Genomic DNA, 14,749 nt, shown 5'->3' with positions numbered 1-14,749 from the left:
TCATTAGCCCAACCAATTTCATTCCTTTTTTCTATATTTGTATTGCAGTGAATGATAACCTACACATGTCTAGTGTTCCCATCATCATACTATCAATATACCATATCTGTTTACTTAGTTTTGTATGTAGGTATCACGTGGATTTAAGTGAGGAATTCTTTATCCTAAGGGATTATAATAATTATATGTTGCTTTTTCCCATGCCTGCTGGTTTCATTGTTGACAAAACTTCAATGTTTTATAATTGGGAAATAAGATGGACCAAAATTGTTACCACTTACTGTTGTCTTAATTGCCAGTTTTAAGAGCAACACCTAAATGAATTTACAGATATATGTTTTAGCTTTGTAGTTAATATTTCTTTCAACATTGGGCTGATAACATATGGCTCACAGTGAAACAAGTGTTTTGAGATGGTTGATCTCATCTTTGTTATTGATTTGCCTTTATGCAGTAGGTTAGGCATCATTCTTAAATTGTGTGCAGCTGAGAGTCTTGAACAGAGGCAGGCTTAGGGAAGTATTGAAAAACTCAAGAAATTGGTTTTTGTTCTCCGAATATTTATCCACCATGAAACAAGCAGTAAACTGAAGAATGTTTTCTTTTGCAGTCATGTTTTGCATACAGAAAGATTTCTGGGGATTACCTATAGAGGCAGTTCAACTGCTTTTAATTAAGATGTTGTTTGAACACTGTTACTAACTTCCACTGTTGTTTAAATGCTGAAATAAAACAAGCATGTGAATGCCAGTAAACTTTAATGAGGTTTGTTAGTGTATAGGTAGTCACTCTTTACTTGATTGTAATTGTGAATTCTTCATTCAAATGTTGCTTTGGTTGCCTGATAGTATTAAAGGGTAGGCTATTGCAGGTGCTACAAGTGTTGGCCTTGTAAAAGCAGATGTTCATAGCACTTCAGGTTAAAAGGGGGCTTGCGGGGCTGTAGTGCAGTGCAAAAGTGTACCATTTTGAAAATTTCAGTCCATTTTTTTTGTCTCATAAATTGCTTTCATTATTTTTGTTAGTCTTATGTTAGAAGGGGGGGGGACATTATTACCACATGAATATGTTGCCACTGTTTTTTTCTGTAAATTTAAAGTACAGCCCTTTCAGACTTAATTACTATGGTTAGTATTTTGTAACAGCTGTTGAGAACCTTGAATAATCTACTATACATACTACTTGGGTAGAAAGTGGAGTTAGCAAATATTAGGACAACAATAAAGATAGACATCAACTAGCCTATTTACCTGTTTACACTGTCGATCTGTTTTTGTTTTCTGAGTTCTTTTTTCTAAAAATAGATCAAATTTTTAAAATTAAATATTCTAAAATATTTGTACCAAGGACTCAGATTCTTTCATAAAAGCAGTAAGAAGAGATCTTATTTTAAAGAATGGAACATAAGTAGTGGTATTAGCTCTGATGTGTTCTAGATCAGTAAACGGCAGTTCTCATGTTATTCAGTTACCAAAGTGTGGAAAATTTACTTCCATTCACATAAACTACTTTGTTTCATTTGGGCAAGTTACAGTTCTTTCTGAAACAATTGTATAATATAACAGACCTACACCTTATATTGTTTAAGTACAGTCTAGTTTAGTTTTGGGTCTTGCATATAGTTGATAGTATAAATATAATATAAATAGAATTGGGCATTTTTAGAGAAATGGGTGATATATTTCAGTCTTTGGTTAGAAGTGTGATACTTGTGTATCAAAGTCTTGGGAAGTTGTCTTTTTAATTGTGGAATCCTACTCCTTTCGTTTTCCTTTTCCCCCTATCTTTTTTGTGAGAACTGTTGTGATACAAGTGTAATTTAGTTGATGACACTTGATCTAGTAACTTGCAAGAAGAGCTGCCTGTTATTTTCTTGTCCCATCCCTTCTCTGAGAGAGCCTGCTTCCCCACTTCCTCTTCTATGTCTTTTTTAGCTGTTTTGGGGTATCATGTCTTCTATCTGAGCACTCTGACATGCTGTCTTCTGTTAGACATTTACTAGCATGTCAGAAAGATATTTTACATACATTTGTGTTGGCTTACAAATTTCTCCTTTTTTCTTCCCACTGTGCTGGTGTAGTAAACATTCCCTGTGAGAAGATGCAAGCTCTTGATGTTCACTGGATAGACAAATGCATCTAAGGTGAAAACTGTGTACTGGGTAAAGGAGAATTAGTTAGCTGAGAAGACTTGAAACTTGGTAGCAGAACTGAATTTAGTCAGTGTTTTCATAGCTGTCCTTTAGGCAATGTTAGATTACTTTGTTAACTGTTGTGATAGACAGACAGCATGTGTTGTGCAGCCAAAGCCAGAAGTGTTACTATTTTTTGCTTGATTTTTTTTTTAGTTGACAGTTTTAGTGGAGTCCCAAGTAGCTCCCATTGGAAAAGCGTTTGTGAAGAGTGTATTTTCAAGTGTCAGAGACTTTTGTGGAGGAGATAGTGTATTTTTATTGGAAATTGAAGGGTTGCTTAGGGGAGAGGTTGAGTGGCTCCTTTGCTCTGCTATTACAGTTTTGCAGTCTTAGTCCCTAATGGTGGTTGTATTTCCTTTCCCTCAACTCTAGTCCTTCAGCAGAATATCCTAATACAGGAAAAGTACATAGATGCTGTCTGCTATCTTTCTTGCCTGGTTCCTGCCCTCTGCTAAGTACCTCTTAGTTGTGGTGCAGCATCTAAACTGTTCTCTGTAGGAAAATTTTGTATACTTTTAAACATTTAGGAGATAGTGAATTCAGTACCCTGTTACAATTGAAAATTGTCAACTAAGTTTGAGTTTATTTACAGAAGTCCTTTGTATACTGAACCTAATGGCACGGGAGCAGCTATCTGATTGGAGAAGCTTTGCTTGACATGCTTTGAATCTTACTAGATGCATTAGAATAATAACACATTAAATACTGATTTGGACTTTCTAATTTCAGTAGTTTGTAGAATTTATACATTTTTTATCAACTGTCTGAATATTGTTCCTGTATTCTGATAATCAGTGAAAATTTTTATCAGGTAGATGAGGGAAACTTAGTAATCAAATTCTGTGCAACTGAAACTTTTATTTAGAAAGAGAAATGTTTAGTCAGAGGGTTTCCTGCTACAGGAGGGCCAGTTTCTTACAGTGCAGGTGGTCAGCCCCTGACTTTGGATATGCCCAAACAGCTGTTTGGGAAGGAAACACTTGGCCAAGCATGGGGAGCATGCAGGGTTTGCAGCTGGGGAAAGGGCTTATAGTGCATAGTTTGTGCTGGTTGCCATTGGTTATCCAAGAAACAGAGTGCAAAATAAAGACCCTTTCCTGATTTTCCTGTGCTCTTAGGTAAATTTTTGTTGTTCACAGCCTGGGGTGAATCCGTGTTGGAATGTCAGCTTTAACAGGCATCTACTGTTCATAAAGATAAAGCCTTCTAAATAGCATCCCAGGCCATAGCTAATATGCTGTGGTGGGAATCCCATCAGCCAGTCAGCAGGTGAGCAGCAGGCTGGTTCAGGAAGAACTTTGTCACCTGTAGTTTTGCGTTTGTGCATCTTCCACATTTTATCCACTTTCATCTTCTGGTTGATATGTTTAATCTGCTGGCTAGTAGGTCTTTCAAGTTTTTAATCCCTGCATTTGGAAAAAAAAAAAAAACTGCAACATGCTAGAAAGCTTCCCCATGTGAGCCTGCAGGGAATATGTGTGTATCCGGTGTTTCCTTAAGTCAGAAGCAATTCTGGCATTATGTTTCCCTGCTTTTCACTAAACAAACCTTGAGTTGTTTCTGTTTTCAGTAACAGCATATGTGACTTGAAGTTTTTGTAGAGAATTATTCCCAAATCCTCTTTAGTTCTGTGATACTAGAGATAGGTGACTCGCTTAGGCTAAAGATAGATCTCCTTGTTGCTGGCTGCCTTGCTGGAGTGGTTCGGCTTAGAGCACATGGCCATAAATGGAAAGAGCAACTGAAGAGAGACAGCTACCTTGGCCAGAGTGTGGATAATGGGCAACAGGTGTTTCTGCAGTCACTGCTTTTCAAAACCCTTACAAGGGCGAGGAATATGGAGTTAGCTGTGCATAGAATTGTAGTTCTACATGGTACACTGAGGTTTTTAGTGTTGCTGCTGTGTTCTGCACTATATCTTACTTAACTGTGCTCACTTGAAGTTGTATTATTTTTTTAATTAGTTTTCCTAAACTTTCAGAACTTGAACTATTTTTGCCTTCTTCCCTTAGTTTTTGCATAAAGCACACCCTTAATACTGTTCGTTGTGCTTTGTGGTTTTTTTTAACAACCAACCTGCTAAAATGAACTCAAAATTGTTTTTAATGTCAAAAATCAAAACAGGATGTATGTTTTGGAAACTAGTCTTGTATTTACATATATATATATGTCTATGTATATACATAGACATGTATGTGTATATATTTATCCAACAGACTGAAAATTTGAAGAGGTGACCTTTAGATTTTAATGGGATAATAGTTGGATATGGTACTACTTCTCTGTTCCGCTGTGGTAATTTGTAATTATCCTCATCACAATCTGTTTTTTTCTGGTTAATCTGAAGGCAGAAGACAAATCTCAGTCTTCTTCTGTAAACTCTTGAACTCCTCATGGAAATGAGTAGCTTTCTTGTGAACCAGAAATCTAATCTAGGAAGTTACAGTGTCAGCTCTGCTTGTCTTATGTCTTCCCTAAATATTTCTGTTGACAGGAAGGTATAAAAGGTGTGAAGACATGTGATAATTTTGTGTGTTTCATTTTAAAGATTGAGAAGTATAGTTGTACAGGGATACATGTGGACTTCTATAAGTAACCTGTTCTCATAATTTTTTTTGTATCCTTCTGCAGTAGAAGCATCAGTTCATGGCAGTAATGTGCACTGCACAGATAAGACAATTGAAGCTGCAGAGGCCTTGCTTCATATGGAGTCTCCAACCTGCCTGAGAGATGCCAGGAGTCCTGGTATGCCAGCCAAAGTCTCTACTCTGGGAGCCATTTCTTCTTCTACTAATCAATAAAACAAGCAAAATGGGAAACTGTTTCTGTGGAGAGCTATATGCTATTTAAAACATTTGCCTGCATATTTAAAAACTACTGATTTGTTGGAGTTTTACATAATTTCCCCACCCTGCAACAAGTGCACCTACAGATTAAATAATTTATTTGAGATGGGTTGTTGGGAAGAGATAGCTGAGTAATTGCATATTTAAAATTAATTTTCCCCCCTAAACACCATGGAATACTTTTTCACAGTGAAGGTGACAGAGCTCTGGAACAGATTGACCAGAGAGGCCATGGAGACTCCATCCTTGGAGATACTAAAATGTACAGGATCCTGGGCAGCCAGCTCTAGGTGGCACAGCTTGAGCAAGGAGTTGGACCACGTCCCCTTCTAACCCCAGACATTCTGGTTTCTCTGAATCTAACATTTTAAATTGCTGAAATAGTTATTTTAAGGGAAAAGTATTTCTATTCATCTTTCTATTTTAGAAAGAATACCCAAACCCAATGTGTTGCAAAGTTACCAGTTTGAAAAACCAAACCTTAATGTTGATGGTTACTTTAACTGATGTCCCTTCTGAAGTTACTTAATATATGTTGGATGAAATAATGGTCAAACTGAAATGCAAAAGCTACAAAATAGGAAGTAGCGATCAGAGTAATGATCAAAGATGAAGCTCTAATTTGTTTAAATTAAAGTTGAGTTTAGTTCTGAAGAATATTGATGCGGTACTTGTTTTTGCCTAAAGGTACTGCTAAATGTGTGTGTTTTAGGGAGTTGGATTGATTTTCAAGGTGACAGGATTTTGGAGCAGAACCTTACTACGCTGTTTCATATGCTTTCTTTAAAATGATTTTATGTAAAATACATTAAAACAATCAGGTAGAAACTTAATCAGATATTCTTTTTTTCATCTCTTGTAGTGGAAGTTTTTGTCCCTCCTTGTGTATCCACCCCAGAATTTATCCATGCAGCCATGAGACCTGATGTGATCACAGAAACTGTGGTGGAAGTATCAACAGAGGAATCTGAACAAATGGATGTATCTCCTGTGCCAACTTCCCCTGACATCCATGAACCAATGAAAAAGAAAAAGGGTACATATGGCTTTTCATAGGAGCAATCTCAAAATTTTTCTTCTGTTGTCCACTGCTGTGGATGGTGCAGTTGATGCAGGGGTGGATGGATTGGATGGTCTGATCTCTTGCTCATATAAACAGATTGATGGGAGACTGAAATGTGAGTTCTTAGAAACATGTGTCAGCATCAAGAAAAAAGAGGGAGCAAGAGAATGGGCTTTGACAAGCCATAAAGGAAGATGGTTTCTGTGTTGTGTATTTTAGCACAAAGTGGAGAAAAGATAGAGTATTCAAAGAGGACTTTTGTGGTAGGTAGCCACTACTGTCTGAAATGCGGGTTTATTTGCTGAGACAGTAGACCTGGGGTTCATGCAATGAAGCAACAGGGTAAATACTAACTTAAAAATATAAATCAGTTTACAAAATCATTATAAGATCTTCTTTGTGAAATTTCTGTCTTTCCTATCTATTTGGCATGTCTTGGAGGAGAAACAATTCAGAAGAATGTTTGATTTCTAAAGCATTTTGCTATCACATGAGAGGTTGGCACCTGGTGAGGTTGCTCTCTCTGGTCTAGCAGTTTTGTTAGAGGCATCAATACAGTTTAGGAACATTGATTGAATAGAGTTTCCAGATATGCTGAGATGGAATATTTACTTGTAATTTAGAGGGAAACAAATGCAATATAGTGATAAAATGATACAAATCCAAGATCTGTGAGTCTTAGAATTAATAAAAATGCACATTAACTTGTCTGCAATTGAGTTAAATCTGCCTATGAAGTAAGCAACCAAATGATAATTACACTGGATGTGCAGTAGTAATCTAAGAATTGAAGTATATCCGTGCCTGTAGCAAGGAAACAGTGGGGGGTGGGGGGGGGGAAATAGACAAATTGCTTTTTTCAGCAAAGGCAAACTATAAAATTTTACTCTGCATATTATTAATACTTCTTTTTCCCCATGTATTATGTGCAGCTGGCCGTAAACCCAAAACTCAGCAATCAGCTTTATCTGAAGGGTCTCCAGATCTAGGTATAAAGAAGAAAACTAGAGAAGGCAAAGGTATATTTTTCTATTCATTGAGTCTTTAAAAATAAACAGTGCATCTGCATGGTATTTATCACAGGAAATGCCCATATGTTTGAAAATGTTATTGATGAGATTGTATTGACTTTATTGGAGTTTTATTCAATGTCTTTAAATTTGTTTGTACAAGATCTAGCACAAGGATGTATGCTCTAGGAGTCTCCTCTAGTACCCTCCACAGTTAATAAGCTTTCTCATTTTTTATTTACTTTATTTTGTTGTTATTGACTTATGATGTCTTTTGTGTTGTGTATCAACTAAATGCTGCACACAGTTCATTAAGCTACTGCGTAAGACTTGCTTTCAAGTAGAGGCAGCATTTGGGCATTTAGGAAGGTGATGGTTGGAAGTAAGGGTAATAAGGTTGCAAATATGATTTCTTAGTTAATTGACAAATTTCAGTGGGAATATATTCTTTGACTAATAGGTTCAGTTTAGTTTAAGGAGAAAAACAAATGATGTGTTGATGTGTTTTTATATTGGTTGAGTGGAGAATTAGTGCAGAAGAGTTCTAGTTTCCTAATGTTTCTCCTGATAAATAGAGGTTCCTTTCTTGGACTCCAAGCCCCTGCTATTCATTCAGCAAGAAGATAGACTGGGACACTTGCTCACAGGTTACCTTTGGGGTGGTGTGCAGTGTATCAGCTCTTCCCTGGCTACAGGTGAAAAACCTGGATCTCACCTCCACTTGGTGCGCTGAAAGTTGTTCTGAGATGTTGCTATAGCTGGGAGTAACAAAGTTTAGTGACTTGGAGTAGCAACATGATGGCTGAAAGCGTGCACTAGTCAGCTCTACTATTTTGACATTTGTTTGAAAGCAAGATCTCTGCTGTTTACGTAATTCCTTATCTGGCTACAGCTCCCGAGTCATCATGTTTGTCAGTAGGGCAAGGAAGAATGGGACTGACTTCATGGAGATGTTTGCTCATGGAAACCAGTGCAAACACTAATTAAGCTTCCCTGCAGTGCCCACAGTTGTTTTAGATTTGGTGTAGCAATGGACTTCAGTGGAGATAACAGACTTTTGTATTTGTTGTATTTAAAAATACATCTTGTTTAATTATTTCCTTTTTCTGTAGTCTCTGGAATCCTTACCTTTAATTCTGTTTCAGATTTTAGTATTACATCATTCTCTTACCTGAACAGTACTTTCCAGCTGTCCCAGGTCCTAGTTTCCTGGACAAATAATTTGAAAAAGGAGGCCTGAATTTCTTTCTGTTCTCCTTTTTTGTGCTGGTGAATTCAGCTCTGTAGCTTCTTGTTTTATAAAGTGGGAGATGGTACTGCTCTGTGTTTTTTGGGAGATTTTTTTAGCTTTGTTTTAAATTTATTTTATTTCTATTTCTATTCTATTCTATTTCTATTCTATTTCTTTTAAATTTATTATATTTATATGACCTACATATGTTCTCATGAACTACCTCATTCCATATTTTATACTACAACTGGAGTAAATTAATTTTTTTTCTTGATATCCTGCAAAATATTTTGTTGACCAGATTTAAGTTTTGTTACTTACTTTAAAAAGTCACTTGCAAAGATAGACTATTTCATATGCAGCATGTTTTTGGAAAACCAGGAATTATTCCACAGTTTAGTACTATCAGAGTTAAGTCATGGAGACGGAGAGATGATTGTACACATCTGGAAAGGGATCCATTGTTGGCATTCCTTCCTTTGTGCATTCTGGGTACTTTCTGGTGCAAAGTGAGGCAGCTGTTAATCTGATTTAATTTGGTCCTACAGTTTATTTCTTGTCTTGAAGTTCCTGTTTGCTTTCTAATCATGAAACCCACTTATATTTTTGCAAAAACTGTTGCAGACCTATAGCACTTGGTGGTCGACCTAGAAATTCTCTTTCTAAGGAGTAAAACCCCAGGGATGAATTCCCTAAAATCGAGGATGATTTAAAGATTCCCGAGTTCTCTTATTGACTCTTTCCTCATATAGGTCTTACTCAAATGTCTCTGAAATCTACTTGAATCTTGGTAGCTCTTGAGTAGGTACTTGCTGCTGTTTGGAGCACATTGTAAAGTGCAGTTTTTCTCCATGAGGTGCTTTTCAATGGAACCTGTGATCTTTTTTTACCCTTTGAGGTTTACAAAGATAGCTGACTTCTCACAATCTGCAACAGTGGTCTCTAATATGCCTTAATTTATTTTAATTATGTTTGCATGGCATAACAAGTACAATGCTAGGCCATTAAATCTCAAGAATTAATGACCTTTTTTCACACACACACAAAAATACAATTTGGTCCATGTCTTTGGAGGTAGAGAATTGTTATTAATGTTCTAAGGTTATTATTTTTGGGGATCTGTCTTAGTTCTCTCCCTTCTCAGAAACTTAAGGAGTCTTTTCCAGCTGTAAATTTGGAATGTGATCTGCTTTGTTTCTTTGGGTTCTCTTCCCCTCTTCCAAGATGCACACGGTCTGGTCAGAGTGCAGACAGACGCTGTGTAACATTCTGTGGTGTCCTGATAGTCGCTGTCACAAACCCCTTCCTGGGGCTTCTCCAGTGAAGATGGTGCACCTCTGCAATACCTGACAAGTGCATTAAATTCTTTAGCCTGATTTCATTTTATATCTCTCTAATTACAGAAGGGTACATGGGATTTCTGCCCTGTGAATACTCACTTTTAAGTAGTTGGACTGGGTTTGCACCCTTGGTCCGGGTTAGAACATGGGGCTGCCCCCAGTCAGTGTAAGAGCCTCGGATCCTGGACAAACTTAACTGCAGTTGAGATGGATTGTTGCTGCAGGTTGTATGCCTTTAAAAAATTACTTATTTATATCCTCCTGTTCTGCAGTGTCAAAAAATATACTGGCATTTTCATGCACTGTTTAATCAAATATGAGAAGGAAATTCTAGTGCTCGTGCTGCTGAATAGATGAGTACTGACTTGGAACATCCTTCCATACTTCTCTTCTCTTCTCTTCTCTTCTCTTCTCTTCTCTTCTCTTCTCTTCTCTTCTCTTCTCTTCTCTTCTCTTCTCTTCTCTTCTCTTCTCTTCTCTTCTCTTCTCTTCTCTTCTCACTGAGAATGGGTGTTGGATTGAACAGGCAGGCCCCTGTGCTGTATAGGAGATCACTTGGATTAGCTCGTTTCAGAATGTAAATATTTATGGAAACTTTATTAAACTTAGCTGAATGAATTAATATGTGCAGGTTACATCCTCTATATAACATTGCTTGTAATGCAGGTCATATGGAGAAGTTTCTGTTATCTTTAAAAATGGTTTTCTAACATAAAAATGCTTTCTGATGATAGGAAATACAACGTACTTATGGGAATTCCTATTGGACCTTCTTCAGGACAAAAATACATGTCCTCGATACATTAAATGGACTCAGAGAGAGAAAGGAATCTTTAAACTTGTGGATTCAAAGGCTGTCTCCAAACTCTGGGGAAAACACAAAAACAAACCTGACATGAACTATGAGACGATGGGAAGAGCTCTGAGGTAAAAACTCTTTAGACCCTTAAGTTATCTACTACAACTTAAAATCTGATTATTAATTTTGCCTGCAGAAATACAAAGGTTCTGAAATTTCAAAAACTTTGCCATTTTGCAGATTTAGCCTTCAGTCTTGCACTCCTTGTAACTTTTTATGATACCAGTAATTTTGCAATTTTAATTCCTGAAGTATGTATTTGAAAGGTAAGGTTTTTTTTCAGGGAGATCCTTCAGATAATTTGCCAGTGTGTTCTAACTGCTTCTTTCCATACCTTCTTACACTGTAGATTTTACTGTGATTACTTCAGGTTTTCTTGTTAGCACAGAATGAAGTTTTATTTAAAATCTGTGACTATGTTGCTTACTACTAAACTGTAATTTCCTTGCAGGTACTACTATCAAAGAGGAATTCTGGCAAAAGTTGAGGGACAGAGGCTTGTGTATCAGTTTAAGGAGATGCCAAAAAATATAGTTGTCATAGATGATGACAAAAGTGAGTCCTGCAATGAAGATTTGTCAATGCCTACAGATGAAAAGTCCCTGGAAAGAGTGTCTTTATCTGCAGAAAACCTTTTAAAAGCAGCAACCTCTGCACGTGGAGGAAAAAATTCCTCTCAGTTAAGCTGTACCAGAACAGAAAAAGCAGTCACCAGAGTTGTGAATATTGCCTCACCAGCTCATGACACATCCTCATCTCATCCTTCTACTACCACTGCTACTGTCCCAGCAACAACAGCTCCCAGGTCTGTGTTAATGGGGCTGTTAAATTTCCAAAATCCTATTGCTAGATGTGCAAAAGGTTTGGGGTTGGGTTTTTTGCTTGCCGGTTTGGCTTTTTCATTTTCTTGTTAGGGTTTGGTTTGGGTTTTTTTAAGCACCAGTTAAAAACCTGTCTCTCTTAGAACTGTCTGTCCTTGTTGTCATCTGTAATAGTGCCCTGTGTTTTGGCCTAAACACACACATTTATTTTGTAGGACTGTTCGTGTGGCAATGCAAGTGCCTGTTGTCATGACCTCTCTGGGACAGAAAATCTCAACTGTGGCTGTGCAATCAGTAAATGCAGGGTCACCGTTAATAACCAACACAAGTCCAACCACAGCAACAACTCCAAAGGTAGTAATTCAGACAATCCCTACCGTGATGCCAACCTCTGCTGAAAATGGAGACAAAATCACAATGCAGCCCACCAAAATCATCACCATCCCTGCCACGCAACTCACGCAGTGTCAGTTGCAAACAAAAACGGGCCTGTCTGGGTCAGGAAGCATCAACATTGTGGGAGCCCCCTTGGCTGTTAGAGCACTAACCCCAGTGTCCATAGCTCATGGGACACCAGTAATGAGACTGTCGGTTCCTGCTCAGCAGGCCTCTGGCCAGACTCCTCCCAGGGTGATTAGTGCAGTTCTCAAAGGTCCAGAAGTTAAATCAGACACAGCTGCTTTGAAACAGGAATGTGAAATGAAAACACTGCAGCTGGTAAAAGAGGAGAAGCCAGCAGATGGAAACAAGACTGTAACCCATGTAGTGGTAGTTAGTACACCCTCAGCTATTGCCCTTCCTGTAACAGTGAAAACAGAAGGAATCATCACGTGTGAAAAATGAAGAATAGGTTTCTTCCAGCATGGACTTCTAACTGTTACGGTTTTGAATATACTGACATAATTGGGGGAGGGATGTGAATGCCACCACCAAGTCATAAAGGAGAGTTTGGGAATGTTAATAAACATGCATATGTTGAAGACTTACTGGAAAAAAAATTATTTTCCCGTGTTTCAGTGGGAATTAATCCACAGTGATATGCTGATAAAAACTGCCTCTTCCAGTTGGGAAACAGCTGAACCTATGGAGAAGGAAAGAGAGAGGGACTGAAAAGGGACCAAACAATTTCACTACGCTACCGGTTACCAAGTTACACTAAGACCTGAAACACTAAGAGAGAGCTGTGTGAAAGGTTTGCCTTGGTTTTTAGTTTTCAGGGGGAGAGGAAAGTCTCATTGTTACACAAATGGCAAATCTGATGCATTTTGTGTGCATACCAGCGATTACTACTGTGTGCCCACAGTACTCAACTGGTGCTATGTGAAAAACTATGCTACTAGGTGTTGTAGGAAGTGAAATAAAGATTAAAGAGCTTCTAAAAGAAGACGGAGGCATAGAGGGATTTTTGTATTGTACAGCTTAAGCAGATTCAAATTGAAATCCTTAGACTGATTTTCAGTTATCTTTCTTGAAATAAGCTAATGGCTTGTTTGTGTAAAGCTTTTTTATTAAAACAAATTTTTTAAAAACCTTGTACCTAGCACAGTATTGTTATAGAATAACATGTAACATATTTTGTATGGTAGTTAAAAGTCTGTCTAAATTTCTTAATCGTGGACAAAGTAGCAGCAGGTTTTCTGCCTTCTGCTGTACCATCCCTCTTTCTCTCACTTAGCCTTGACATCTGTGCATACATTTCAGTTTCAGCTGTACTCTCACTTCAGAGGTCACACCCAGCATGAGCTTTTGTCAGGTAGTTCTAAACCTGTAAATTTTTTTAGTTGAAGTTAAGAGGGAAGTACCAGTGTTCAGAACGAACTACAATAGTTTGTATATTCAACATTTGAAGTATATTCTATTTTGTTGTACTCTTGTTTCAAAGTGTATTCAAGTAGGTTTTAATGAAATACAGAAAGAAAATTTAATGGTGTTTGGTGTGCTGTTTATTTTTTCCTTCTTCCTTTCTGATAACCTGTTAACCTTCTTTTCCTATCTGAAATCTTCCAGGTGTTCATCCTAATATAGATGATATGTTGTGAAATTTTGGGACTCCTTCCTGCTTCAAAGGGTTGACCAGCTCTCTCACCCATTTGTTTAAATACCTGTGAAGCTTGATATAGCTGGTGAGGTAACTTCTGGCAGGGGTCTAGTTCTTAGACGTTATCAGGATGGTGAGCGTGCACATGAGATCTGTGAACTACCTAACTGCTCTTCCAGCTACACCAGGTACTGGCTCCATATTTCCAGTCCATGTGCATGGCTTTGAATGTAGCTTAGCCTGATTTCAGGGGCACCACACTGGCACATCAGGCTGTGGGTAGTCAGGTGCCCAATGGACCCCCAGTTCCTAGTGATATGCCCTGGAAAGTCTTCAGAGCAGGAACTTGGGTAATTTTGAAGTTTAATTAAAGTCTAAATTATCATCTAACTGTATGCCTGGAGGACCAATTTTAACAGCTGTCTGGAGCTGAGGTCTTCTGTAATGCTGAAAGACACCAGAATGAAATACTTTACATGCTGAGAATCAGGTTATTTGTAGAGTCCTAGCAGCAAGGCTCATTCTTCCCTTCAACTGGTAAGAAGAGTGGGAATAGCTCTACACAGTCAGGCCAGCATTGAGGGGGGAACTATGAAAAACTTCTGGAAAAGCAGTTCTTTTTCATCCTCTTGAGCAGGGAAGTGGAGTTTAAGAACAAAATTAAGCTGAAGCAGATAAAAAAGATTGCTGCTTATATAAGGCAGCAATCTTCCATTTGCAGCAATCCAAAGAATCAAAAGTTCTTATGCATGAACTGTGTTTCTGGCATGGGGTAGAGGACTAAGAACCCTCACACAAGGAAATGGAGAGAGAAAACGACTTTTTTTTCTAAGAAAGGTAGGAAAGGGAAGTAGGGGAAGCTAGGCAATCACTCAATTTGGCAGTTTGAGAGGCACTAAACATTCTGTGTAAAGAGAAATGGAGCAGTGTAAAGAGAGGCAGGTGGTACAAATCTGAGCCAAAAGAGAAGAAGAAAGAAACAAGTGTTTTTAAACCTGCTGTTGTAAGTCCAGTCTGTAAGAAACCCTATTATAAATGGCTGTTTCATGATTGTATCTGCAAGAAATGCTGTATCTCAGCATGAAATATCTATGTCAAATATTTGTAATTAAGACCTTTCCAACAACTAATTTAGATACGCTGGAAGTCAAATGGGGACAAACTATCTTCTTGGAATTAGATAAGGATTTCCAGCTGATGACCTTGCAATGCCAAGACTTCATTACGTAATGGCAAAAACTAGAGGAATGAATGCACCCAGCTCCACTACTGGCGGGGTAGTCAGCTTGTAGCCAGCTCTGAGACGCTGCCAGTGCTGTGTCTTGCCACGGAATTTGTGATGGTCCT

General features: G+C 38.0%; 1 protein-coding gene across 5 annotated transcripts in view; it reads left to right on the top strand.

Moving 5' to 3' along the window:
* Positions 1–13,294, top strand: part of ELF2 (E74 like ETS transcription factor 2) — a 35,022-nt gene extending 21,728 nt beyond the window's left edge. For all 5 annotated transcript variants that reach the window (XM_077783022.2, XM_077783023.2, XM_085578206.1 and 2 more), the window contains 6 exons: positions 4,826–4,939; positions 5,903–6,076; positions 7,036–7,122; positions 10,419–10,611; positions 10,995–11,348; positions 11,580–13,294. In XM_077783022.2, the coding sequence (XP_077639148.1) occupies positions 4,826–4,939; positions 5,903–6,076; positions 7,036–7,122; positions 10,419–10,611; positions 10,995–11,348; positions 11,580–12,207 (1,550 nt within the window). In that variant the 3' untranslated portion in view covers positions 12,208–13,294. The remainder of the gene's footprint in view (positions 1–4,825; positions 4,940–5,902; positions 6,077–7,035; positions 7,123–10,418; positions 10,612–10,994; positions 11,349–11,579) is intronic.
* Positions 13,295–14,749: the final 1,455 nt, after the last annotated feature.

This window comes from Lonchura striata, chromosome 4 (genome assembly GCF_050655825.1).
Source record: "Lonchura striata isolate lonStrDom1 chromosome 4, ASM5065582v1, whole genome shotgun sequence".
Taxonomy (NCBI): Eukaryota; Metazoa; Chordata; class Aves; order Passeriformes; family Estrildidae; genus Lonchura; species Lonchura striata.
The sequence above is the reverse complement of the archived record's forward strand: the minus strand, read 5'-3'. Positions and strand labels throughout refer to the sequence as shown.